The following is a 25,466-nucleotide window of genomic DNA, read 5'->3' on the forward strand; positions in this document are numbered from 1 at the left end:
TAAGTATTATGCAAAATAAAGTAGGAAGACTGCAATAAAGCTGCAGAGAAAGAAGGGTAAATGGATTTAGTCAAAAATTTTTCCCACACTGAAGAGATTAATTGTATATCCAATTGTGTATTCCAGTAATGATCAATCGCAGACCACTTTTTAATGCCTGAAGGATTTTATATATAATAGACACTGATTTTATTGATTGTAAAAGAGAGACACATATGGAGGTAATATGTGGATATGTAGAGTCATCAGAGGAAGTATGGATGGTAGTCAAAACTGAGGTAACAAAGACCATGTTGATATTTGCAAAGGATGTAGTTCGTATTTGTCTCTGATAACTTGAAATGGAAATAAACAGTTTTTGCTATTGTCATACAGTTGGGAAAAAGACCATATGTTTGATTTACATCAGTCTTCTCTGAATTCACATGACACTTTACAGTTAAATTTAGAGTTATACCATAAAGCAGGGGTGCCTACACTTTTTTGACTCGCGAGCTACTTTTAAAATGACCAAGTCAAAATGATCTACCAACAATAAAATTTAAAAAAAACACAACACACACTGTACGCATAGAATTGTTAATTATCATTCCTATTCCGGGGTTTTTTCAAAGAGGTCAAAGCAGATGACTCTATGCACTGTCACCTCAGTAACAACCATACAAAAATAGACAAATACCCACCCCAACCAACCCTTTTTACTAAACCACAATAGCATTTTTTAGCGCAGGGAGCTGCTCTGAATGCCCAGCGCTGCTCTCGACGCTCATAGGCTCCCTGCGCTAAAAACCACTATTGCGGTTTAGTAAAAGGGGACCATATTGTAAAATATAGACAGCAGATATAAATTCAGACACATTTTGATCACTAAATTTAAAATAAAATCATTTTTCCTACCTTGTCTGGTGATTTATGAGTCTCTGGTTGCACTTTCTTCTTCTGACTGTGCATCCAATCTTTCTTTCAGCCTGTATACTTCCTCTCCTCCAAATCTCATTCCCTCCCTCAACTTTTTCTTCCTCTCTCCCTGCCCTTTCTTTCTTTCTCTCTTCATGCCCCCTTTCTTTTTTTCCTGTTTCTCTTCTTTCCTTCTGTCTCCCTGCCTGCGCCCCTTTCTTTCTTTCTCCCTGCCCTTCCCCAAGCCGCTGCCATCGGAGAACAAGACCCAAACGCCACCAATGGATAACAGGCCCCGATGCCGACACCACCCCATGCTCTCTCTGCTTCGGGCCGATCAATCTTCCTCTCCCCGACGTTAATTCTGCCATCGGAGAGGAAGTTCCGCCCAGCCAGGCAGCGATTGGCTGGCCCGAACTTCCTCTCCAACGGCAGAATTGACGTCGGGGAGAGGAAGATTGATCGGCCCGATAGATCGCCAAGGCAAAGGGAGTCCTGGATGATCAACTCACTTTTCCTTGGCAAGCTACCGGTCGATCGCGATCGACCTATTGGGCACCCCTGCCATAAAGAAATATATGTAATATCCTGTAATGTCTTTTCTGATGTAAATGATGAGAATGGTGTTGATGGTAAGGGAAGTTGCTTTCAAAATATAAGATCTGTTATTGTATTTATCTATCTATGGAAGGTAAAAGATGCAAAGGAATGTTGACCATCAAATCCTTTTCAAAGTATAACCATCTAGGAGAAAAAATACTGGTTATTTTGGTACCAGTATTTAGCTTGTGAAATTTTAAAAGCTAAATGATAAAACTTGAAATCTGATAAATTTATTCCTCTTGATGAACAAAACAATTTAAGTTTTTGTAATGCAATATATGGAGTAGTTATGCCATAAAAATTTGGAAATGAAAGCATCAATTTTCTTATAAAAAGAGGCCAGAAAAAAATTGGAATCACACTAAGAATACAGTTAACTTTAGGTGCTAGAACCATTTTGATAGCTTCTGTTCTGTCCCACCAGGATAGAAATATTGAAGACCATGAATTGAGTAGATCTGCAACTATTTTAAAATTAGTTTCACTGCAGGTGGTACAGAATGCCGTGGCTAGATTGATAACTGGAACATCAAGATATGAGCATATTACTCCATATCTCCGACAACTGCATTGGCTTCCAGTTGTATTTAGAATTCAATACAAAGCAATTATGTTATGTCACCAATTTTTATATGGTACGATCCCTGAATTCTTTGAGTTTGATGTCTGAGTATCAACCATTAAGATCATTGCGCTCCGAAAGTTCAGCATTGCTGAAAACGAAGGCTAATCCTAAATATGTGGAAATGAATGCCATGACTTTTACATGTGCAGGATTTAAGTTGTGGAATAGCCTTGTTGGTCAAATTTGAAAATGTAGAGACAGGAACTCATTTAGGAAAATATTAAAAATACTATTTGTAGATGCATTTCTTTGAACAATTGACCTTATGTAAAGATTGAATCTGTCTGATTTTGTTCTTATTTTTATAATATTTTATGTATGTAACTTTTTGTAAACCGTTTTGGAAAAAAAAACGGTATAGAAATTTTAAAAAGAAATAAATAAATTGTATTTGAGTATCTTCAATAGTATTATGATACCAGACACCCAGATATTTGAAAGGTTCCCATACAAATGAGTATTGTGAAACATGGTAGTTTAGCACAGTTTGAGAGTGGCATTACAGCAGATTTATACCAATTAACTTTATAACCTGATATTTGTGAGAAGGAGTCTAAACAAGAGAAAAGGTATGGTATAGAATTCACAGTGAGATATAAAATATCGTCTGCATAGATAGATTACATTACATTACATTAGTGATTTATATATAAATTAGATAATTTATATTTGTTCAATACACGTTTAATAGAAAGGTTTACTCCAAATGGAAATTGCTAAAGATTCAAGAGCTCTAAATTAAATAATATTGGAGAAAGAGGACATCTTAGCTTGTTCCTCTCTTTAGAGTATACTTAAATGAGTTTGTTATTAACATAAATGGTTGCTTGAGGAGAGGTATATAGCTGACATATGTTAATAAATTGTCCCCCCTTTTCAGCATCTAATAATAGAGGAATATATGAATTTGTTTTATTTTTAGTATTTATATACCACTTATAGCCTAAGTGGTTTACATTCAGGTTCCCGAGCATTTTTCCCTGAAGTCTGAGCCAGTGAAATTATATTCCAAAATAAGCGAGAGTTATCATTAGGAAGTCTGCCTGATATAAAACCATTTTGATCTCTTATGGATGAGTGAAGGTATTATCTTGGTAAGTTTGTTTGCCAGTAGTTTAGTAGGTTAAGTGGTCAGTATTTGCAATTGAAAAGGGTAAATAGTGGGGTTCCCCATGGGTCTGTGCTGGGACCGTTGCTTTTTAACATATTTATCAATGATGTAGAGATGGGAATAACTAGTGAGATAATTAAATCTACTGATGACACAAAGTTGTTCACCGTTATTAAATCACATGAGGATTGTGAAAAATTGCAAGAGGACTTGCGAGATTGGGCATGAAAATGGCAGATGACAATTAATGTGAGCAAAGTGATGCATGTGGGAAAGAGCAACCCAAACTATAGCTACGTGATGCAGGGCTCCACGTTAGGAGTCACCATCTAGGAAAAGGATCTAGGTGTCATCATAGAAACATGATGGCAGATAAAGGCCAAATAGCTCATCTAGTCTGCCCATCGTTCAGGATAGGTTGAAACCCTCAGCTCAGTGTGCGGCGAAAGCTAAGAAAGCAAATAGAATGTTAGGAATTTCAGGAAAGTGATGGAAAATAAAGATGAAAATGATATAATGCCTTTGTATCATTCTGTGGTACAGTTCTATGGTACATCTGCATCTTGAATTCTTTGTGCAATTCTGGTTGCTTTGTCTCAAAGCGTAAAAAAAGGGCAAGAAAAATGATAAAAAGATGGGACAACTTCCCTATGAAGGAAAAGCTAAAGCAATCTAGGGCTCTTTAACTTGGAGAAGGGAAGATATGATAGAAATCTATAAAATACTGAGTGGAGTGAAAAGTGTAGACATGAATCGCTTGTTTACTGTTTCCAAAAATACTAGGACTAGGGGGCATGCAATGAAGCTACTAAGTAGCAGATTTAAATCAAACCATAGAATGTAAGAGCATAAGAATTGCCGTTGCTGGGTCAGATGAGTGGTCCATCGTGCCCAACAGTCCACTCCCATGGTGGCCCCTAGGTCAAAGACCAGTGCCCTAACTGAGACCAGCCCTACCTGCGTTCATTCTGGTTCAGCAGGAACTTGTCTAACTTTGTCTTGAATCCCTGGAGCGTGTTTCCCCCTATAACAGCCTCCGGAAGAGCGTTCCAGTTTTCCACCGCTCTCTGGGTGAAGAAGAACTTCCTTACGTTTGTACGGAATCTATCCCCTTTCAACTTTAGACAGTGCCCTCTCATTCTCTCTATCTTGGAGAGGGTGAACAACCTGTCTTTTTCTACTAAGTCTATTCCGTTCAGTATCTTGAATGTTTCGATCATGTCCCCTCTGTCTCCTCTTTTCAAGGGAGAAGAGGCCCAGTTTCTCTAATCTCTCGCTGGAAGGCAACTCCTCCAGCCCCTTAACCACTTTAGTCACTTTTTTGAGTAGTACCGTATCCTTCATATACGGCGACCAGTGCTGGACGCAGTATTCCAGGTGAGGGCGTACCATGGCCTGGTACAGCGGCATGATAACCTTCTCCGATCTGTTTGTGATCCCCTTCTTAATCATTCCTAGCATCCTGTTCTCCCTTTTCGCAACCGTCGCACATTTCGCGGACGGCTTCATCAACTTGTCGACCAGCACTCCCAAGTCTCTTTCCTTGAGAGGTCTCTCCAAGTAACGCCCCAGATATCCTATATTCGTGTATAAGATTTTTGTTACCGACATGCATCACCTTACACTTATCCAGGTTGAACCTCATTTCTCAAGCGTGTTTGTCACGTTGCAGATCTTCGCAATCCTCCTGCATCTTCACTACTCTGAATAACTTCGTATCGTCTGCAAATTTAATCATCTCACTCGTCGTACCAATTTCCAGATCGTTTATAAATATAATTGCTGTACTTCTTTGAGGGAATAAACAGCCAGATGGATAAGGGGGAATCCATAGACATTATTTACCTTGACTTCCAAAAAGCCTTCGACAAGGTACCCCACGAGCGGCTACTTAAAAAGCTGTGGAACCACGGGGTACAAGGGGATATCTATCGATGGATCAAACACTGGTTGGCAGGCAGGAAACAGAGGGTTGGAATAAAGGGCCAATACTCAGACTGGCAATGGGTCACGAGCGGAGTTCCACAGGGGTCGGTGCTGGGACCTCTACTGTTCAATATATTTATTAATGATCTGGAGACGGGGTCAAAATGTGAGGTTATCAAATTTGCTGATGACACCAAACTCTACAGCAGGGTTAGAAACACGGAAGACTGTGAAGACCTGCAAAGGGACCTAACGAGACTGGAAGACTGAGCAAAAAAGTGGCAAATGAATTTTAACGTAGAGAAATGCAAGGTCATGCATGTAGGGAAAAAGAACCCGATGTTCAGCTACAAAATGGGGGGAGTAACCTTGAAAGGGACCTGGGGGTGATGGTCGACACATCACTGAAACCATCGGCGCAGTGTGCGACAGCTTCAAAGAAAGCAAACAGAATGCTGGGCATCATCAAAAAAGGTATCACGACCAGGACGAAGGAGGTCATCATGCCGCTGTATCGCGCAATGGTGCGCCCGCACCTGGAGTACTGTGTTCAATACTGGTCGCCATACCTCAAGAAGGACATGGCGGTACTCGAGGGAGTGCAGAGGAGGGCGACTAAACTGATAAAAGGTATGGAAAATTTTTCATACGCTGACAGGTTAAAAATGCTGGGGCTGTTCTCCCTGGAGAAGAGGAGACTTAGAGGGGACATGATAGAAACCTTCAAAATCCTAAAGGGCATAGAGAAAGTAAATAAGGACAGATTCTTCAAACTGTGGGGAGCCACAAGCACTAGGGGTCACTCAGAGAAATTGAAAGGGGAGAGGTTTAGAACAAATGATAGGAAGTTCTTTTTTACCCAGAGGGTGGTGGACACATGGAACGTACTTCCGGAGGAAGTGATAGGCCAGAACTCGGTACAGGGGTTCAAGGAAGGTTTGGATAGGTTCCTGGAGGATAAGGGGATAGAGGGGTACAGATAGAACTTGAGGTAGGTTATAGAAGTGGTCAGAAACCACTTCACAGGTCGCGGACCTGATGGGCCACCGCGGGAGCGGACAGCTGGGCGAGATGGACCTCTGGTCTGACCCAGTGGAGGCAACTTCTTATGTTGAAGAGCACGGGTCCAAGCACCGAACCCTGCAGCACTTCACTGGTGATGCTTTTCCAGTCCGAGTTGTCCATTTATCCCCACTCTCTGTTTCCTATCTGCCAGCCTGTTTTTAATCCAACATGTAATTAAACTCATTGCTGGAGAATGTGGTGAAATCAATTAGCTTAGCAGGGTTTAAAAAAGGTTTCAATACTTTACTAAACAAAAGTCCATAAGCCATTGTTGAGATGGCTTGGGGAAATCCACTGCTCGTTCCTGGGATAAACAACATAGAATCTGTTTTACTCCTTGGGATCTTGCTGGGTACTTGTGACTTGGATTGGCCATTGTTAGAAACAGGATACTGGGCTTGATCAATCTTCATTCTGTCTCAAGTATGCCCCATTCTGTCTCAGTATGCCCATTCTTGTGTACTCGCTCAGTGAAAACAACTTTCTAAGTCTACCTCCCTGCAGCTTCCATTCATGTCCTCTAATTCTATCTCTCCTATATCTATTAGAGGGTTTTTGTTTATTAATACATTTCAAGTACTTAAATGTTTATTATATCACCTCTCTCACCTTTTCTCTTGCATATATATCTTCAATTCCTCCAGTTTCTTGTCATACATATTAGGGCACAAACCTTTTACAATTTTAATAGCCTTCATCTGACTGAATTGAAGAGTCCATCAGACCTGTAAGTAAAGGAGGTTCAACCTAGGGTCAGATGCAGGTTTTCTTCTCTATCTTTTCAGTAAAATTAAATGAAGATAAGGCAAGGAAAACAGTCACAAAGCCATAGGTGCAGCTATTTTGGAAAACTAACAGTGACTTCCAGATTTTGGGAGAGACTTAAACCGATAATCAAGACTATAACATTTTTAGAAGTAATACCTGTTCATTTTAAAGGTGAAGATGGGACAGCATCATACAGCCAGCTTCAATATTGGGGCTTCAGGTATATAAGTGACTGGGATAATAGATGGAACAACATGAGGCTATGCTTTAACAGAAAATACTAAAAGGTGATAAAACCTGAGTATAGTGTATCCTAAAATGTGATTTTCCTGTGTGTTAGTCCAGATTTTTTGCTGTCTTTTTTGCAGGTCATGTGCTAATGTTCCTATTACTATACAGTCCTGCAAAAAGTTAAAGCAAGAGCACTTCTGTCTCCTATTTTGGAGGCGCTAAGTATTTATTAGGATTTATTTACCACTCTTTTGAAGAAATTCACTCAAGGTGGTATACAACAGAAATAAGTCAAGCATAAGCAATAGTCAATCACACCAGTAAAAATATTCAGATAATATAAATTATGACTTAGTATGCTACATTACAATGTCAACACAATACGAAATGAAACATTTTGATAGACAGCATAGAGTGAAAGCTAAGATGAGACATATTGATAGATAAGCTAAAGTAACAGGAGTAAGAAAATAAGGGGACTCATTTAAAGAAAGTTGCACATGAGGTCAGAATATTATCTTAGCTAAGGTAGAAGTGGTTAAACATGCAGCTGGTGTATGTGTGTGACTAGCAGTTAAGTTACTTCTTCTATTAAAGACCTAGTCAATGAGCCAAGCTTTCACTTACTTCTTGAAGTAGTGGAAGCCTTTTCATGGAGTGCATTCTGGAATGTGGGGGCTGCTCCAGAGAAGGCTTGCTGGCAGGTATCACATTATGTGATGCCCTTTGGTGAGTATTAGGAGGCCCTTAGTGTCCTTGGAGGTGTGTAGAGGGAGATCTATTCTTCAAGTACTTTTAAAACAAAAAAATGACCCTAGGACAGGGGTAGGCAACTCCAGTCCTCGAGGGCCAGAATCCAGTCGGGTTTTCAGGATTTCCCCAATGAATATACATGAGATCTATTTGCATGCACTGCTTTCAATGCATATTCATTGGGGGAAATCCTGAAAACCCGACTGGATTCCAGCCCTCGAGGACTGGAGTTGCCCACCCCTGCCCTAGGAGATCCACAGAGAAGAAAAACAAAAAGAAACCAAAAACGCTGTGGAGTGACGATGTTCCTGAACATCGTCACTTCACAGTGTTTTTTGGTAAGTCCCTTTCAGGAACATCGTCACTCCACATTGTCTTCAAGTACTCTTGCCAAAATCCAAAAAATGAAGAAACAATAGACCAACCGGGGCTACTGGGCTTGATGAACCATTGGTCTGACCCATTAAGGCTATTCTTATGTTCTTATGATATATATTTCTGCTGATGAGTCTTTATTAATACGACACTGTATGTGACTTGACATGTTCTGTGTTTCGGCTCCACGAGCTTGCATCAGGGGTCAATAAAACAATATCATGAGGAGTCAGTGGTAACAACAGATGATCTAGGCAACGTGCCACAGTCTTTGATGAATGGTTCTAGCACTTGCTAAACCAAACCATATAACAAACCATGGATTGTTAGATAGGATAGATAAGATTGAACCAAGCAAGTACTGTTTCATTGATACCTGTTTCTGCCAGTTGTGCTAGCATGACATGATGATCCACAGTGTCAAACGCTGCTGAAAAATCTAGCAATACCAACACAGAGGCAAATCTCCTATCTTGGAGTCTGTGAAGATCATCTAGTAGGGATACAAGGACCATTTCTGTTCCACATGGATATAACCAGTGTCTCTTTTCTTGCTAATCACTGAGTTGAACACAGATTGTTTGCTCTATAAGTTTTCCTAGAAATGGATTCTTAGACACTAGCCTTTAACTTAAAAGTTTGTCCTGCTCAAGGTTGTTCACCTTTTTTAATGCTATAGGTAGTTGTCCAATAGAAAGAGAGGTGTTCATGATTTTTGTGGCACCATCTGAGGCCCTTGCTTGCCTGCTGCACTATCTTTGATGGGCAGGGGGGTTGAGGGATCAGGTAGTTGATCAAAGGTCTCAGGATTTGTCAAGGCCTATTTTTAATTATGTTGCAAAAGTAGTCCATGCTTCCATGCCCATTCTTCACCTGTGACACGATTCCTGGATAAAATATTGTAAAAAGTACTTAAACTGCAGGGTAACGTACACAAACAGGCAAAATGCTTTTTGTGGTATTCTATTTTTCACACATTAAGCATGTGTTGGGGCTTATTCCGCTTTAGTAATTGGCCACAATACATGGTAAGTGGAAAGGCTGTGCAGTGAAATGCCCAGCATGCCCTCTGCAGTTACTGCACTGGGACACTTCTTTTGGTGCACTTAATACTGTTTGCAATTAGTTTGGATTCACTTGACATCTCCTCTTGAGGAGATGGTAAGCATGTGATGATAACTGCACAAGTGAGAGCATGCAGTAGGTTTTGTGTAGTACCTGTAGTGTGCAATCCATACACATACTCTGCCCATAACTCACCCATTTCCTGCCCCCAACACAGATGCTGTTAGCGGCATCACATGATAATTTGCACATTAATTACTTATCACACTTTAGTGAAAAGGTCCTTTAAATTGTCAGCTGAATTATATTTAAGGTTTGTTTTCAAACAGTTCATGACATGGCAAACCATGGGATCCTTTTACTAAGGCACACACTAAATGATACGCAGCCCATTATGTACCTATGAGCTGCATAGCACCTAATGCACACTAATTAGCATGCACTAAATTTGTTATGGGGATTTTTTTTTTTTTTTTTTTTTTAAATGATCAGGGTTTTTTGATGTACCTTACAAACTTTTTTCAAATTTTCAGAGTAAGAATCCATATTTCTTGTTGAATATTAACATAATATATCCATTTCTTAAAGCTGCACAGATAGGGACCTTTTATCAAACAGCGGTAAAAAGTGGCCTTAGTGTACCCTTATGCAGGTCATTACTACGTGCTAAGGCCATTTTTATCACAGGAGTAAAATGATTGAAATTCCTATATTTTTTTTTTTTATATTAATGGCCATGTGCTGATTTTCAGCTTACAGAGAGGATAGAAAAGAAAACAAATTCCAGGTGAACTGCTCGAAAACAAAATCCCTTTATTTAAACAATCACCCGTCATGGTACACGTTTTGCCCACACTGTTTGCCGTGAAAACAGTCTGTCCATGCTACTGTGAGCATTGTATTGCTGAGTGTTTTTGTATATTTTAGTTGAGATTGCAAATCCTATAGCCTTCCTTCTTCTGATGTATCCCTGAAGCAGCCCAAGATTGGGCGAAATGTGGATCATGTTGGGTGATTGCTTTAATAAATAGATTTTTGGGAGAAGTTAATTTGGGATCTGTTTTTTTTTTTTTTTGTATACACTAATTTTGCCATTCGCGCATAACTATTAAAACAGATTAGTGCATGAGTCCATACTGCCACTCATTATGTAGATTGTAAGGGCTCACACGCTAAGCACATGCTAATCAATTGGCACGCATCAATGTAGTTGTTTTAACTGCTTAGCACAGAACACGCTCCCTACACCAAAAAATAAATTTTCATTTTTAGCGTACGAGTAGTGTGTACACATGGCAAAATTACCTACTGCAGAATGTTTCAGCGCACCCCATGGTATGCCATTTTTTACTGCAGCTTTATAAAAGGCCCCATGGGGGCCACAAGATCAATTTTATTATTTTTGGCCCTGCAGCAAATACTTAGCAAAAGACTCCCTTAATTTGCAGCATCTGTTTGGTGCATGCAGGTCCAAAATGCATTTTCCTCCCCTGACCTGAACATGCTTCCAAGAAGACCTGCTTCACAGCCTAGATAAAAGTACATACGCTGTGGAATCCCAAATACCATTTTAGTTGGGCAAATCAAGACTGTTTTCAGTCAGACTATTAACCTGAGTAAAATGCTTTGGAAACTCTTTGTAATTAATGAAAATTCTTTAAGAATATTTTAAAGACTTTGAAGATCAATATCAGCTGTGGATTTATTTATTTTTTTTTTTTTTACGCCATTTGTGAGTTTTGATGTTATAACTTATTTGGGTAACATGATTAGTATGTCATTGTATTTAATTGACATTGTCTGTGCTTTACATTATTTCATAGCTTGTTTTTTGCATTTGTCTTTATCACTCATACACTCTCATTAAAAAAAAGAAATTGTACTTTTAACTATTTGTGCTGCTCATTCTGTCTCAAGTGGGATTTTTTTTATGCTTTTCTAGCTCCATCCGTTCCACCTACATCGCTCCCTTTAAGCACCCAAACCCCTAGTGGCAGCTCTACCCTTTCAAAGAAGAGACCTCCTCCCCCACCCCCTGGACACAAAAGAACCCTCTCCGACCCACCAAGCCCGCAACTTCATGGTCCCCAGAATAAGGGCTCAGTTCCTTGGGGTGAGTTTTGAAATAAATAAAACTGTAAGGGACAGTGTATATTCTTAACGGTCCCTTTAAAAGTAGTTTTCTGCTGGTAATGTCATTTGTTGTATAAATGACTGTCAGAAAAAATATTAATAAAATATGTTTGCTGTAGTTGAATTCTATGTGTTTTATGATTTATATGATTTCTTATGTATATGTTGAAAAAACAGAAACAATTATAGTTGAAAGAAAAACAAGATGGGTATTTTCCTAAATTTTTATGTTTAAAATATGCTTTGTTATTTGAAGCTGTAGCTATATCTAATCAAGAAAGGTTTGTACGGCAGCACAGCCTTTAGTACCTTGGTTATTTTATTAGGTTAGTTTATTTTACATTATTTTTTTTTAGTTCAAATATTTTATTGTGATTTTGAAATACAAGAACAGAAAGAAATAAAATAACAGGTCAGTAAGCATATAAACATATACATGGGTACAACATTATAAAGTACACAAGTAAGTCATGAACATATCGATTGAGAACTGAATGTGATTTTATGCTTCAGAACAGTATTTAACTAGTGGAGACCAAATGGAATCATATTTGCAAAGGGCTGCATTTCTCTCAGCCATCACCTTTTCACATTTACCATGTAAGCATAGATTATTCCACCAAGCATGGTATTCAATTTTGGTCAAGCATGGTATTCAATTTTGGTCAAATCTTTCCAACAGAATAATATATTTTGGATCGCTAAAGATAGCATAATGGTCAACAGTCTTCCTTTATTTTTATCAGTAGACATAGTAAAACCATGAGACATTAATATGATTATCTTATATGTAAGAGGTTTGGTAATATCTATTATAGTACTTATCGTGCGCCATATCCTAACCCAATATAATGCTAGATGTTTACAGGAAAACAACAAGTGTTCCAGTGTACCAGCATATAGATTGCATGACCAGCAACAAGAGGAAGTGGATGGGTCTATCTTATTTGATAATATTGGAGTCCAGACAGCTCTGTGTAATAAAAAGAAAATAGATTGTAGTAATGAGGCAGATCTAATAGGCTTGAAAATTACTAACCACACATTATTCCAATCTGTGGCATCTGATGGTAGGCTTAACTCGTTCTGCCACTTGATGTTAGGAGTTATGGGTGCATGGATTTTGGCTGTCTGAATTAGTTTGTACCAAAATGATGCTTTACATCCGATCTTTGAGATCTCACCTAGGATCACACTTAAGCTTGGTTTAGCTACCATTGTCAGTGCATCTGGTATGGAAGACTTTAAAAAGTAAGAGCTGCATCCACTGGAAGAGTTGGCTATTGGGAAGTCCCCAGATATCTGATAATTCCTGGAAAGACATCCATCTGTCTGCAATCATCAGGTCTTGTATCGACCAAATACCTCTTTGTTGCCATAGAAACATAGAAACTGACGGCAGAAAAGGGCCATAGCCCATCGAGTCTGCCCATACCAATGGCCCACTCCCTGACTTTTACTCCCCTATAGATCCCACGTGAATATCCCATTTTCTCTTAAAATCTGACACGCTGTTGGCCTCAATCACCTGCTAAGGCAGCTCGTTCCAGTGATCGACCACCCTTTTGGTGAAGAAGTACTTTCTAGCATCACCTTGAAATTTCCCTCCCCTGATTTTCAGCGAGTGTCCTCTGGTTACCGAGGGCCCAGTAAGACTGAAGATATCATCTTTCACCTCTATACGCCCCGTGATATACTTAAAGGTCTCAATCATGTCCCCCCCTCTCTCTTCGCTCCTCCAGTGAGTACATCCGCAGTTTTTTTAGCCTTTCTTCATACATGAGATCCCTGAGCCCCAAGACCATCCTGGTAGCCATTCGCTGAACCGACTCAATTCTCAACACATCTTTCCGGTAGTGTGGTCTCCAGAATTGAACACAATACTCGAGATGAGGTCTCACCATGGATCTGTACAGTGGCATTATGACTTCAGGTTTTCTGCTGGCAGAACCCCTACGGATGCAGCCCATCATTTGTCTTGCCTTGGGCGAAGCCTTCTCCACATGATTGGCAGCCTTCATATCATTGCTAATGATCACTCCTAAATCACGTTCCACCGTGGTCCTGGACAAGGTTTCACCATTTAGTGTGTAAGTTCTGTGTGGATTTTTTTTGCCTAGGTGCATTACTTTACATTTTTTAGCATTGAAGTCTAGCTGCCAAGTTGATGACCACTGTTCCAGCTGCCGTAGGTCCTGCGTCATAAAGTCAGGCCCACTGCTTTTGTCTACTATGTTGCATAGTTTGGCAGCGGCGGCAAACAGTGATACTTTTCCTCTAAGCCCTTGGGTCAAATCTCCTATGAATAAATTGAATAGAATCGGCCCTAAGACGGAGCCCTTAGGTACTCCACTCGTCACTGCTGACGTTTTGGAGGGGGTACCGTTTACCATCACTCTTTGAAGCCTACCATCTAGCCAGTCCCTTATCCATGTAGTGAACGTATCCCCTAATCCCATCGATTTTAGTTTGTTCAAGAAATAGTTTTTGCCTGAATTTGAAATCTCATGTTATTCCAGATTGGTATATATCTAGAGTGATCCCAACGGTCAGTTAGAGAGGAATCAATTTCTAGAAGGACTTTTTTATAAGAGGCGAGTATGAGGTCAGACTTTTCGGATTTTGATAGAGTAAGTCCAGGCAAGAGCGACATCCGAGTTACACCATAATTCATATCTTCAATAATGAGCCAGGATGGAATATCCAGATTTCTACATCCGTTATGTCCCTCTACCCACTGATGTATGAGAAAAGCACTGTGATACTGATGGAAGTCAGGGAAATTGATGCCCCCTCACATCTCCTCGCTTTCAATTTGTACAATACTATACGAGATTGTTTTTTGTTCCAAATAAATTGAGTAAGTATAGTGTCAATGTTTTTGTAAAAGGAGTGAGGTAGATAAAATGATAGCATATTCAGAACATAGTTAATTTTTGGTGTAATCTTCGTTCATATCGTCTCCAATCTTCCCCACCAAGATAGGTTTTGGGGTGACCAGTTGTTCGTGGCATTCCTAACAGTTTGTAACAGGTAGTCTGTATTGTGTTGTATTGTCTCTTCTATAGTGGGGCCAAAGAATACACCTAAATATTTCATTTTCATGGCAGTCCACTGTACACCAAATTTTTCCACCTCAGTTTTGACATCAGGACAATTAATTGGCATAACCACTGTTTTGTTCATATTCAATTTATACCCGGACAGCTCTGAATACTTCTGAATCATTGACAGTACATGCGGTATGGATGGGGGAGTAATGTGAAGTAATATATCGTCAGCATACGCTGATATCTTTATCTCTTTGTCCTTGAATTTGAAGCCTTCAATTGAATTATTACCTCGTATTGCCATTATGAGAGGTTTTAAAGCAAGATTAAATAGCAGGGGGGATAAGGGGCATCCTTGTCTGGTACCCCTGGTAGGATAGAAGGTGGAGGACAAGGAACCATTAATGTATGTTTTAGTGGAGGGAGAAGAATATAAGATTCTAACTTTCTTAACAAATTCTGTGGAAAAACCATATCAGCCCATGATATGAAATAAGAAGGCCCACTCTACTTGGTCAAAGGCCTTTTCAGCATCTAGCCCCACCTCAAGCAGATCTTGTTCGCGGCTCTGTGCATGTGCTTTAATGTTAGAAAAGGTTCTCGTATTGTCATTGGAATAGCAGCCTGTGATGAATCCACATTGATCCGTATTTATTAATTTGGATATGATGGATTGTAATTTGTTGGAAAGAAGTTTAGCGTAAATTTTGTCGTACACATTTATTGGGGAGAGTGGTCTATAATTAGAGACAAAGCGTTGGTCTTTATCAGGTTTTGGGAGGACTATAATAGTAGCCTCTGTGAATGACCCATATATGTTGCCCGTGTTGAAAAGATATTCAAGAAATTGCAAGTAGTATGGGCTCAACACATCCTTAAACTCTTTATAAAACTATACAGTCAGACCGTCAGGACCTGGTGATTTTTTTGACCGCTATGGAATCAATAACCTGAGAAATTTCAAGTATAGAAAAGGGTCTATCAAGTGCCGCATTATCATCCACAGTTAGAGTAGGATGAGAGAAATTATCCAAAAGGGAGGAGCGAGGCTTGGTATCATCCAGTTCCAAGGTATATAGCTGTTCATAAAAGTTCTTAAAGGCCTGGGAGATATCTGTACTGTTAGTCAGGGATACACCATTGTCAACGTGATATTAGCTATATTCTTCTTGTCTTCTCATTTTTTGAGGTATGTAGCCAATAATTGTCCACACTTGTTATTTTCAGTAAAGTAAGAAGCTGATTGTTGAAAGACAGTGTTAGCAGCTTGATTACTTAAAAGAGAATTATACTGGAATCGCTTTTTAGTGAGTTGATGCAGAGTTGGTATGTCCGATGGATTTTGTTGATGATCCCTTTCCAGAGATTTGATTTCTTCTTCTATTTTTAGAACAGTCTCTTTCTATGATTTGTGTTTGTTAGCAGAGTAAGATATGATGACACCTCTTATAAAGGCTTTAAAGGCATCCCAGCAGGATATCCATGAAGTATGTTTGGGTTTATTGAGCTGGAAGTATTCGCCAATAGCCTTGCGGACGCTTATTTTGAACTGGGGGATCTTGGAGAAGCGAGGGGTTGAAATGCCATTGTCTCTGATGGGACGGAGCTTTTTGGAATTTAATCTGTAGTATAATAGTAGCTTGATTCGAAACAGTGATTGGTAAAATTTCGGCATCAGTAACCGAGTCACATATCGCTTTATTGATTAGGAAGAAATCTATACGAGAGTAAGACATATGAGGATTGAAATAGAACATATATAGGCTTCTTCAGAGCCATGCATAGATCCCCATATGTCCGTCAGTTGAATGTCATTAATCAGGTATTAAAGTGCATATCACGATTTCGATTTTTTTGTATTTATATTGAGACTTTCTGTCACATGTAGGATCCAAAACCATATTGAAGTCTCCTAATATTAAATGGGAATCTATGTCATTAACACGGAGGAAGTGATTTTGTGGAAGAAATACGGGTTATCTATTAGGGCCATAAATATTAAATATGGTAATCCTCCATCCACCACAGTTCAAGGTTACTTTCACCCATCTGCCGTTAAGGTCTGCAGAAGAAGCAATTGCATTAATATCATGCTTTTTCCTAATGATAGTTATTACCCCTCCTTTCTTTTCTATTGCAGGGGAATAGAATTCAGGCAATGCCCATACTGGGTATACTTTACCAGAAGCTGTTTTGTCTAAGTGTGTCTCCTGTATCATAATGATACCTGGATTTTGTTGTTCAAGATACAGCATAATTTTTTTTGTAGTTTAATCATATTGTTAAGCCCTTTGGCATTTAAGAAAATGCATTTAAGAGACATTCATATGTGTATAGAGAGAGACTAGAAACTGAATCCCATCTTTCTTATTCGGAGCACTCATATATCTGGATTGAAAAGACCATAGCATGCCCTGGGAAAAATCTGGTCTATATCAACCATAATAAGACTCAAAAGAACACCATGAATATTATAAAGTGACCTAAAGTAACAGAAGAAATAAACCATGTGCACTGAGAGAGCTAAAACAGCAGCTGCAAAAACAGAGCACCCAATTTAACTCATTACAATTGAGAAACAGGAAAGTCAGTTAAACTACTGCACAAATGTGAACTTAAACATACAAAATGCATACATAACAACAATAGCAAGTCCGTGCATTTGAATCATAATGAGTAAGTATGCAAACATCCATGTTGGATACAAGGCCTGCATGCAATCGGCAGACAAATGTATGAGGCGCTTACCACCCTTCTGATGATTCAAACCTGATGTATAGGGGGAGGAGATTAAAAGCAGCCAGATTGTTCGGATTGGTGTAGTCCTTTGTTTGATTGTTGAGAGTCACTCTCATCCTGGCCGGGTACAGCATACCAAATTTGGCATTTAGTTGTTTAAGCTGGGGTCTGTAGGAGAGTAGTTTCTTTCGTCGAGCAGCCATTGTCTTGCTGAAGTCAGGCAGAAACAAAATGGTGGCGCCCTCATGTTTCACAGGCACTCTGATTTTGGCACGCTTCATGATATCTAAGACATGCTGATATCTCAATAATTTGAGCACGACAGGTCTGGGATACCGATCATTGGGGTTCTTGTAAGACTGAACCCTGTGAGCCCTTTCAATTTCAAACTCCCTATGGAAGGAGATGTCCAGCATTTTCGGTATCAGGTCTTCCAGTTATTTGACCAAGTCGCGATCATGTGACCCTTCCTGTAGACCCAGAATACGAATATTGCATCTACGCAATCTGTTGTTATTGTCTTCCAATTCGGTCTCTAAAAGAGAGATGTGGTGTGTCTGTTTGCGTAGTTCGGCCACGTTTTGAGTGGTGGCATCCATCTTGCCTTCTAACGTGTGAACTCATGTCTGAAGCTGAGTAAGGTTCGCCGTCAGGTTTCTAAGCTTATCATTTATTTCATCCGTAGCCGATTTGGTATCGGTGACCAGTTCTTTCAACTCTCGAAGTTCGCTAAGATCTCCTTGTTACTTTCACTTTCCGCACCCAGCAGCGGCGCTTTCGATGGCGATGGGGGATCAGGTTTGTGGCGTTTGTTTAGTTTTTTATCAGCCATTACCTCCAGTTATTGGAATGATCAGGATTATAATGTGCACTTTAAGGTGGTAAGAAAATCTTATTTGAATTCAATTAGAGTGCAGTAGTTTAAGATTCCGTGAATGGTTGCAGGAGCTCTGCAATTAAGCTGCCATTCCTCGCGGGCTCAGCAGCGCACCCCCCCCCCCCCCCCCATTTATTTTACATTATTAATAGTTTTTATATCACAGTGTCTAACATGCCCTGTTACTGGATTGTTCAGTACTGAGAATAGCAAAGAATGTGTTTCAGTTTATGGACTGAAAATAAGTGCAACAATCAAACAGAAATTACATCTACAGTGTGCAAAATCAAAATAGTTTAGAAAATGTTTTCCTGCTTCAGATATTGCCAGGAAATAATAATTTTGAAGAGGCAGTACTTGAACGTGATTTGGTGGAGTAAATTATAAACCCAAAAAAAGGAATGAATTTTTATTTTTTTTTTTTAGCATTTCATAATCTGGTATTCACCAGTTTAATAAATATAAATTAAATATAAATATAATAAATACAAAGTTAAACTCCTTGGAGTCATTCTAGACAGGGATCTTACTTTCCATCAACAAATGCAGAAATGCTTTCATAAGCTCAGGCTCATCCATTCTATTTCCTCTTTTCTTGACCATTCCTCTATTAATATCTTGATTCACTCCCTAGTAATCTCAACTATTGATTACTGTAATGCCCTCTATCAAGGCACAATCCAGAAAGAAATCCGTCGTTTACAATTATTACAAAATACTGCTGTTATGTCACCCCTCTTTTTCGTAAAGCACATTGGTTACCTGTTTCTCATCATCTTTCCTATAAAATACTTCTCCTCACCTTCAAAACTAAAAACTCTAATCAACCGGCATTTATAGACAAACTTTTGATCCCCTACTCATCATCAAGGGGTCCTCCGATCAAATAATCAAAATTTACTTTCTATACCGTCAATCCGGGAACTGTTTCATGACATCACTCGCAAATCCATCTTCTCAGTTACCGCCCCCTCTTTGTGGAATGCCCTTCCACTCAACATTCTTTAGAGAATTCCCCCAAAAAATTTAAAATTAAACTTAAAACTTTCCTCTTTAAAGATGCTTTCATTCTCTAGCATCAGACTCCACTTTTAAACTTCCTGATTCATAAGTATTTTTGAAATATCTAACACTTTTTCTTAAACTGATCCTCTCCTGTTGTTTTTACCACTCCCCATTTACCGTCCTTTTTTTTTATTATTAATTTTACTTCGATGTATTTTAAACAACCTCTCTCTCCCCTACTATCCTTTCGTCTCATGTATGTTAATTTAAATTTGTCCAGTATTTTTAACATTTGATAAACTACTGTTTTTTTATTTGCTTCCTTTAATTGTTTTTATAATTTTTTTTATAATGTACACCGTCTAGATATGTATTTTTTATAGACGGTATATAAAAAATAAAGAATCTTGAATCTAAATTTGAAAGCACTAGAGGATAAAACATTTTTTAAACCATTTCTTTAAAATGATTCTCTTAATTTGTTAGGAATCAGTAAAGACAGTCCCTTTATCCTGGAAAGTGTTGACACTATCCATTATGTCTGTGAGGAAATATATATAGTTTGTGTAAAGTACAAACTATTTAAAATCAAAAGGAAATTTTCATCTAGTTAACACCCGCTTACTAGGAAGCATACTTAAGGGCCCCATAGTGTTAAGCATAGGCGCCAGCTCTGTGGGTGCTAGAACACCCCCAATATTTTTTTGCAACACTGCTCAGATTTCAGAGCTAAAATCTTCCTGATATAAAGCTGAAGGGGAATGCAGGAAGTAAGGCTGTCTCTCTCCAGCTACTGCTTCCAGCTCTCCCTGAAGCATGTTGGTCAGCCATTCCTCGGCCAGCCAATAAGTTGCAAGGGAGATATGACCAGAGGCTTAGGAGATAGTTTTTACCCAGCCAATAGGAAAGAAGGTTGATGTCTCCTAAGCTAATTGTCCTGCCTCCCTCTCTAGCCAGGGCTAGCATTAGGAGAAGGCAAACAGGGCAACTGCCCTCAGCCCCACAGCTCGGGGGGGGGGGGGGGGCATCCTGTGGGCCAGTATGACTTCACCCTTCTTTTGGCACCGGTCCAACTTTGCCTTCCCCATTCTGCTGACAAACTGACCGTAGCAGCGATTCTGAAGTGCTGCATGCATCATCCTCCCTGCTTTTCTTTTGCTGTAGTTCACCCCCAATGATGCAAAGTTCTTCCTGGTTGATGTAGTGTATCTAGATTTTCAGAACGCTTTTGATAAAGTTCCTCATGAGAGGAGCCTGAGAAAATTAAAGAGTCATGGGATATGTTAAAGAGAATGTTCAGATGTGGATAGAAAACAGAGGGTAGGGTTAAATGGTCATTTTTCTCAATGAAGGAGAGTAAACAGTGGAGTGCCACATGGATCTGTACTAGGACCAGTGCTATTTAACTTATTTATAAATGATCTGGAAATTGGAAAGACGAGTGAGGTGATTAAATTGCAAATGACACTAAACTGTTCAAAGTTGTTAAAACGCATGCAGATTGTGAAAAATTGCAGGCAAACCTTAGGAAATTGGACATCCAAGTGGCAAATCACAGTTACCAGATGCAAGGGTCCGCTTTGGGGGTTAGCACACAAGAAAAAGATCTGGGTGTCATTGCAGACAGTACAATGAAATCTTTGGCCCAATGTGCAGCAGCAGCCAAAAAAGCAAAGATACTAGGAATTATTTTAAAAGGGATGGTTAACAAGACTGAGAAAGTTATAATGTCTCTATATCGCTCCATGGTGCAATCTCACCTGGAGTATTGCATTCTATTCTGGTCTCCTTATCTCGAGAAAGATATAGCAGCACTAGAAAAGGTTCAAAGAAGAACAACCAAGATAATAAAGGGGATGGAACTCCTCTTGTATGAGGAAAGACTAAAAATGTTAGTGCTCTTCAGCTTGGAAAAGAGACGGCTGAGGGGAGATATGATTGAAGTCTTCAAAATCCTGAGTAGAGTAGAACAGGTACAAGTGGATCAATTTTGCACTCCATCAAAAATTACAAAGCCTCCTCAATGGCAAGGGAGGTGGCTAATTTTAAGAGATCATGGGCCCAGGATCCCTGTGTGTTCAGTACGAAAAGTGCATATCTGTTTTTATTTCTCTTGCTGAGTTTAATTTCTTGGTGTTCCCAGTTCTGTATTTGGTAAAGGTCTGTGTGAAGAGATCATTTAAAGTTGTTTTTATGTGTAGCAGTAATGGAATGAAGGGAGGGGATCAGGTGGACTAGAAGTTTATTATTTACTTAGCCTTGGGCCATCTCCTGTCTTGGCGACTGCCTGTTTCTCTCACTCTCCTACCCTTCCCCCCCCCTCCCCGCCACTCCCCAAATTTTGTTTGTTTCAGCATGTAGGGGGAGATGACTCTCTGTGATCTGCTGCTTTGGGATGTAGCCAACAGTCCTTTCTGCCAATGACTGGGATAACATCAAGGCCTATCATGTCCTTGTAAGGCCTCAATAATGGTCCTCTTCCTCATCTAGCTGAGACCTGGTGGCCACTTTGGCTGAAAAATATGTGTGGAGACTGTCTGGCACTGTGCTCTCAAGTGCTGGTTGTTCCTTGGATCCTCCCCTGCTTTGCCAGTAGTGGAGTAAGCATTGGAGTACGGAAAGGAATTAAGTTGTGAGTGAAAAAGTGACTTCTTTCAAAGTTTTTGAGACAACACCCTTTTCAAAAAGTTGAATTAAGTTCTGACCATATTGAACACTGCAATGATTGGGTGGTGAGGCGGTGGTAACTGCCTTCATTTCTCTGAGCAGAGTTCGATTAGGAGTGGATAAGAATTATATACAGGTCATTTCGTAAGACTTTACAGAGTGACTTCTTTCAAAACTGCATCAATTATTTGTAGTCACTCAACATATAAGTATTGTTGAGTTTATTGATCCTTGATTACTTTTTGACTGAGTAGTGAAGTTATGGCATTCCATTGGACTGAAACAAAGCTTGTGCAGGAACTTATTTATTTCATTTATAACATTTCCTGAGTTTGCTTAATATCTGCATTTTTTTCTTTTGTTATTTTCTTTTGTTTTCAGTTTTTTGTAATTGTAACTTATACATTTACTTATTTTATTAGAACTAATGTTCCAGTATTCTGATGTTTTTCTTTTCAATTTATCTTTCATACAAATTATATTTTTCTGCTAGGCACTTTAGATTGTGAGCTCGTTTGGGACAGTGAGGGAAGTTAATGTGCCTAATATTTTAGTTTTGTAAACCTCTTAATACTTTGTTGGAATCCACCTAGAAATGTTGATAAAGCGGATTATAAATTTTTTAAATAAATAATATCTGCCCTGGACCTCGGCATGTCTAATACCGGCCCTGCCTGCAGCTATTGGTTGACTAAGGAATAGCTGAGCAATGGGCTCATAGCAGGGAACAGAGGAGAGAGAGCAGCGTGTAGGTCAGACAGGCTTTGGTCTACCATAGAGAGTGGGAAGTGCTGAGGGAGGCTCTGGGAAAGGAATGAGGAAATGATAGCGAAGCAGGAAAAGGAAAGAGTTGACACAGGCACTGTGATAGGTTGTGAGAGAGAAAAATGAATGAATAGATATGGACTGTGAAAGGGAGAACAGAGCTAAAGTGAATGTAAGTTGGGGCATGGGCTGTGATACAAAGAGTAGTGGGTGAGGATTGGGCTGAAGAAAGAAGCGGAGAGGAACTGTGTGACATTCAAAGAGGAGGAGGTTAATAGGTGAGATCTGAGAAAAGGGTTCTGAGAAGAGAGAAAATCAGATTGCAGGGAAGAAGCACTAAGGGGTGAAGAAAGGGATGGAAGTGGCAAGAGGGGTGAGATTAGGGAGAAAAAAAAGAACAAACAACAAAAGGATAATTTTTAGATGTTTATACTCACAGTTCAAATCTATAAGCCGTTCCCAACCAAGAATGGAATGACATGGAGCCATGAAACTTACAAGTTATTCCACATATTCACCCCTAAGTTTAACAAACTTGGCACATCATGTCTAAAGTTTCTGTAACCCTTCCAAAAAATGTGATGATGTTTGGTAATTGAAATACTACTCTGTTGCTGCATTCACTTTCGAATCACTCAAAAATTGTCACCCTTTCAAACTCTTATTAAGGTTTGAAACAGAAAATAGTCAGATGGAGCAAGATCCGGTGAGTAGGGCAGATGGTCTATGCACTGAATTCCCAACTGCATCAAAACATCCATCGTTTTGCCAACCTTGTGAGCAGGTGTTTTGTCTTGCAAAAAGAGAACTCCTTTATCCCAGGACAAGCAGGCAGGTATTCTCACTAGTGGGTGATGTCAACCGACAGAGCCCCGATGTGGACGTCTCACAAGCATACTTGCTTGAAGAAACTTCAGAAATTTCGAGATGCTCGCACCGCGCATGCGCGAGTGCCTTCCTGCCCGATGCTCCGGGCGTACCTCCTCAGTTCTTTTCTTTCCGCGGAGCTGAGAAGTTTTGCTTCAATTCTCTGCGCTGAGTGAACCCGTGTTCTTGCCTTCTAGTACCGCGGTTTTGGGTTATTTTACTCTTTATCGTGTGTTTTATACATTCGTTTCTTTTTTTTTTTTTTAATTTTTTCCAGAGATTCGACCGGGTTGGCCGCGTGGCTGAGGCTCCGCTCCTTCGATCTCGCGGCAGAGCTTTTTTGGCCTATGTCCCGGCCGATTACCGTTTTTAAAAAGTGCAGCAAGTGCCAGTGCGTGATTTCGTTGACGGACCCGCATCGACGCTGCCTGCAGTGTCTTGGTCCAGAACATATTCCGAAATCGTGCCGGCCTTGTTCCACTCTCATAGCACGTGCTTTTAAGCGTCGCTGTTTCCTGTGGGAGTCGATGTTCAAGATGGAAGCTGCTTCGGCTTCGACTGCCGCTTCGCCTGTACCTGCAAAGTCGTCGTCTACTCCTGCTGCCTCGGGTCTCTTGAAGCAGGCCTCCTGCTCCGGTGCCTCCTTCAGTCTCCTCAGATCAGGTACCTCCTCAGACCATCCCCCTGGTGGTTATCAAAGTGCCAAAAGCTTCTAAGCCTAAGCACTCGACCACTCGGGACCACGAAGACCGTTCAGGAGGTCCCACTTCGGGTGCGGCTCCCTCCTTGTCGGCTTCGCTGCGGTCGATCATGGAGGCCCAATTCATTGATATTATGACCACCATGGGGAGGGGAAGGCCTTCCATTTTGGATTGGCAGGCCTAGGAGCAGGAGAGACCGAGCTTCTCTCCTGCTCAAGACTTCAACTAAGGTGAGGGGGGGCGTCATGGCAGGAGGGAGTGGGCATCCCTCCTGCCAATTTTTTTTTCATGTAGGGAGGAGGGGTCAATATGACAGAAGAGAGTGGGCATCCCTCCTGCTTTTCCCTGGCACAGGGGGGTCCCCAGTGCCGGTTCATCAGGGGAATGTTGGGGACAGCTAAGACAGGTATTTTGGTATTGCTAAAAGCAATCACTTTTTTTTGGTACATCAATAAGTCATATTAGAGCATCAATCGCTCTGCTAGTTTACATGGTATTTCAGTATTAATGAGCTTATTTGCATGGCTGGATCAGAGAATGAGAGATTGTGCAGGAAATCAGGTGTTGAGCCATTTTCTGCATCGGGTCGGCAAATGCAATTGTTCCTAAACTGGTCAAAACTGTTAGACTATCGCTGACTTTGTGCATCTAGCCCTAGTTAGGGAAAAGTGCATTGAACTTTGCTGAGGAATGGAGGAAAATGGCTGGAAAAGGGGAAAATGAGGAGCAGATCAGGTTAAAAATATTTAAGCAGTAGAGCAGGTGAAGAGCAATTCAATTCCTTGCCCCCAAATATAAAGCATCAAATTATGCTTATACAGAAGAAGAAAATTGAAAAAGTACAGAGGGAGGATGGAGGGGAGAGATGAAATTTGGAAAAATGAAAAAAATGGAGGAATGGTGTAGATGGGCTGAGGGAATAGAAGGGCTGGAAGGAGAGAGAGGCAATTTACACTGCATTGAGCAGTGGACCAGAGGAGAAGGAGATCCCTGTTGAGAGGCTGAGTTTTAAGCTGGCATCTGAGGTCGGGGAGGGGGTGGACGACACTCTTTAAAATCAAGTTCTGCTGCTGAGGAGAGACACAATTTACCCTGTACTGTGCTGTGGACTGGAAAAGAAGTAGATTCTGATTGAGAGGTGGAGCTTTGAGCTGGCATTTAAAATCATCAGGGGACATCCTTCCCGCCCTTTCAATCCAAGTTCTGCCATGGAACTCGGCCCTTCAGAGCCATCTGAGCTAAC

At 40.2% G+C, this 25,466-nt stretch overlaps 1 protein-coding gene across 7 annotated transcripts in view; it reads left to right on the forward strand.

Moving 5' to 3' along the window:
• The window catches only part of ASAP1 (ArfGAP with SH3 domain, ankyrin repeat and PH domain 1), a 558,081-nt gene that overhangs the window by 463,094 nt on the left and 69,521 nt on the right, over positions 1-25,466 (forward strand). For 5 of the 7 annotated variants that reach the window (XM_033933030.1, XM_033933029.1, XM_033933028.1 and 2 more), the window contains one exon: positions 11,362-11,532. The exons of the other annotated variants lie outside the window; for them this stretch is intronic. In XM_033933030.1, the coding sequence (XP_033788921.1) occupies positions 11,362-11,532 (171 nt within the window). The remainder of the gene's footprint in view (positions 1-11,361; positions 11,533-25,466) is intronic. 7 annotated transcript variants of the gene reach the window in all.

Source organism: Geotrypetes seraphini, chromosome 2 (assembly GCF_902459505.1).
Source record: "Geotrypetes seraphini chromosome 2, aGeoSer1.1, whole genome shotgun sequence".
Taxonomy (NCBI): Eukaryota; Metazoa; Chordata; class Amphibia; order Gymnophiona; family Dermophiidae; genus Geotrypetes; species Geotrypetes seraphini.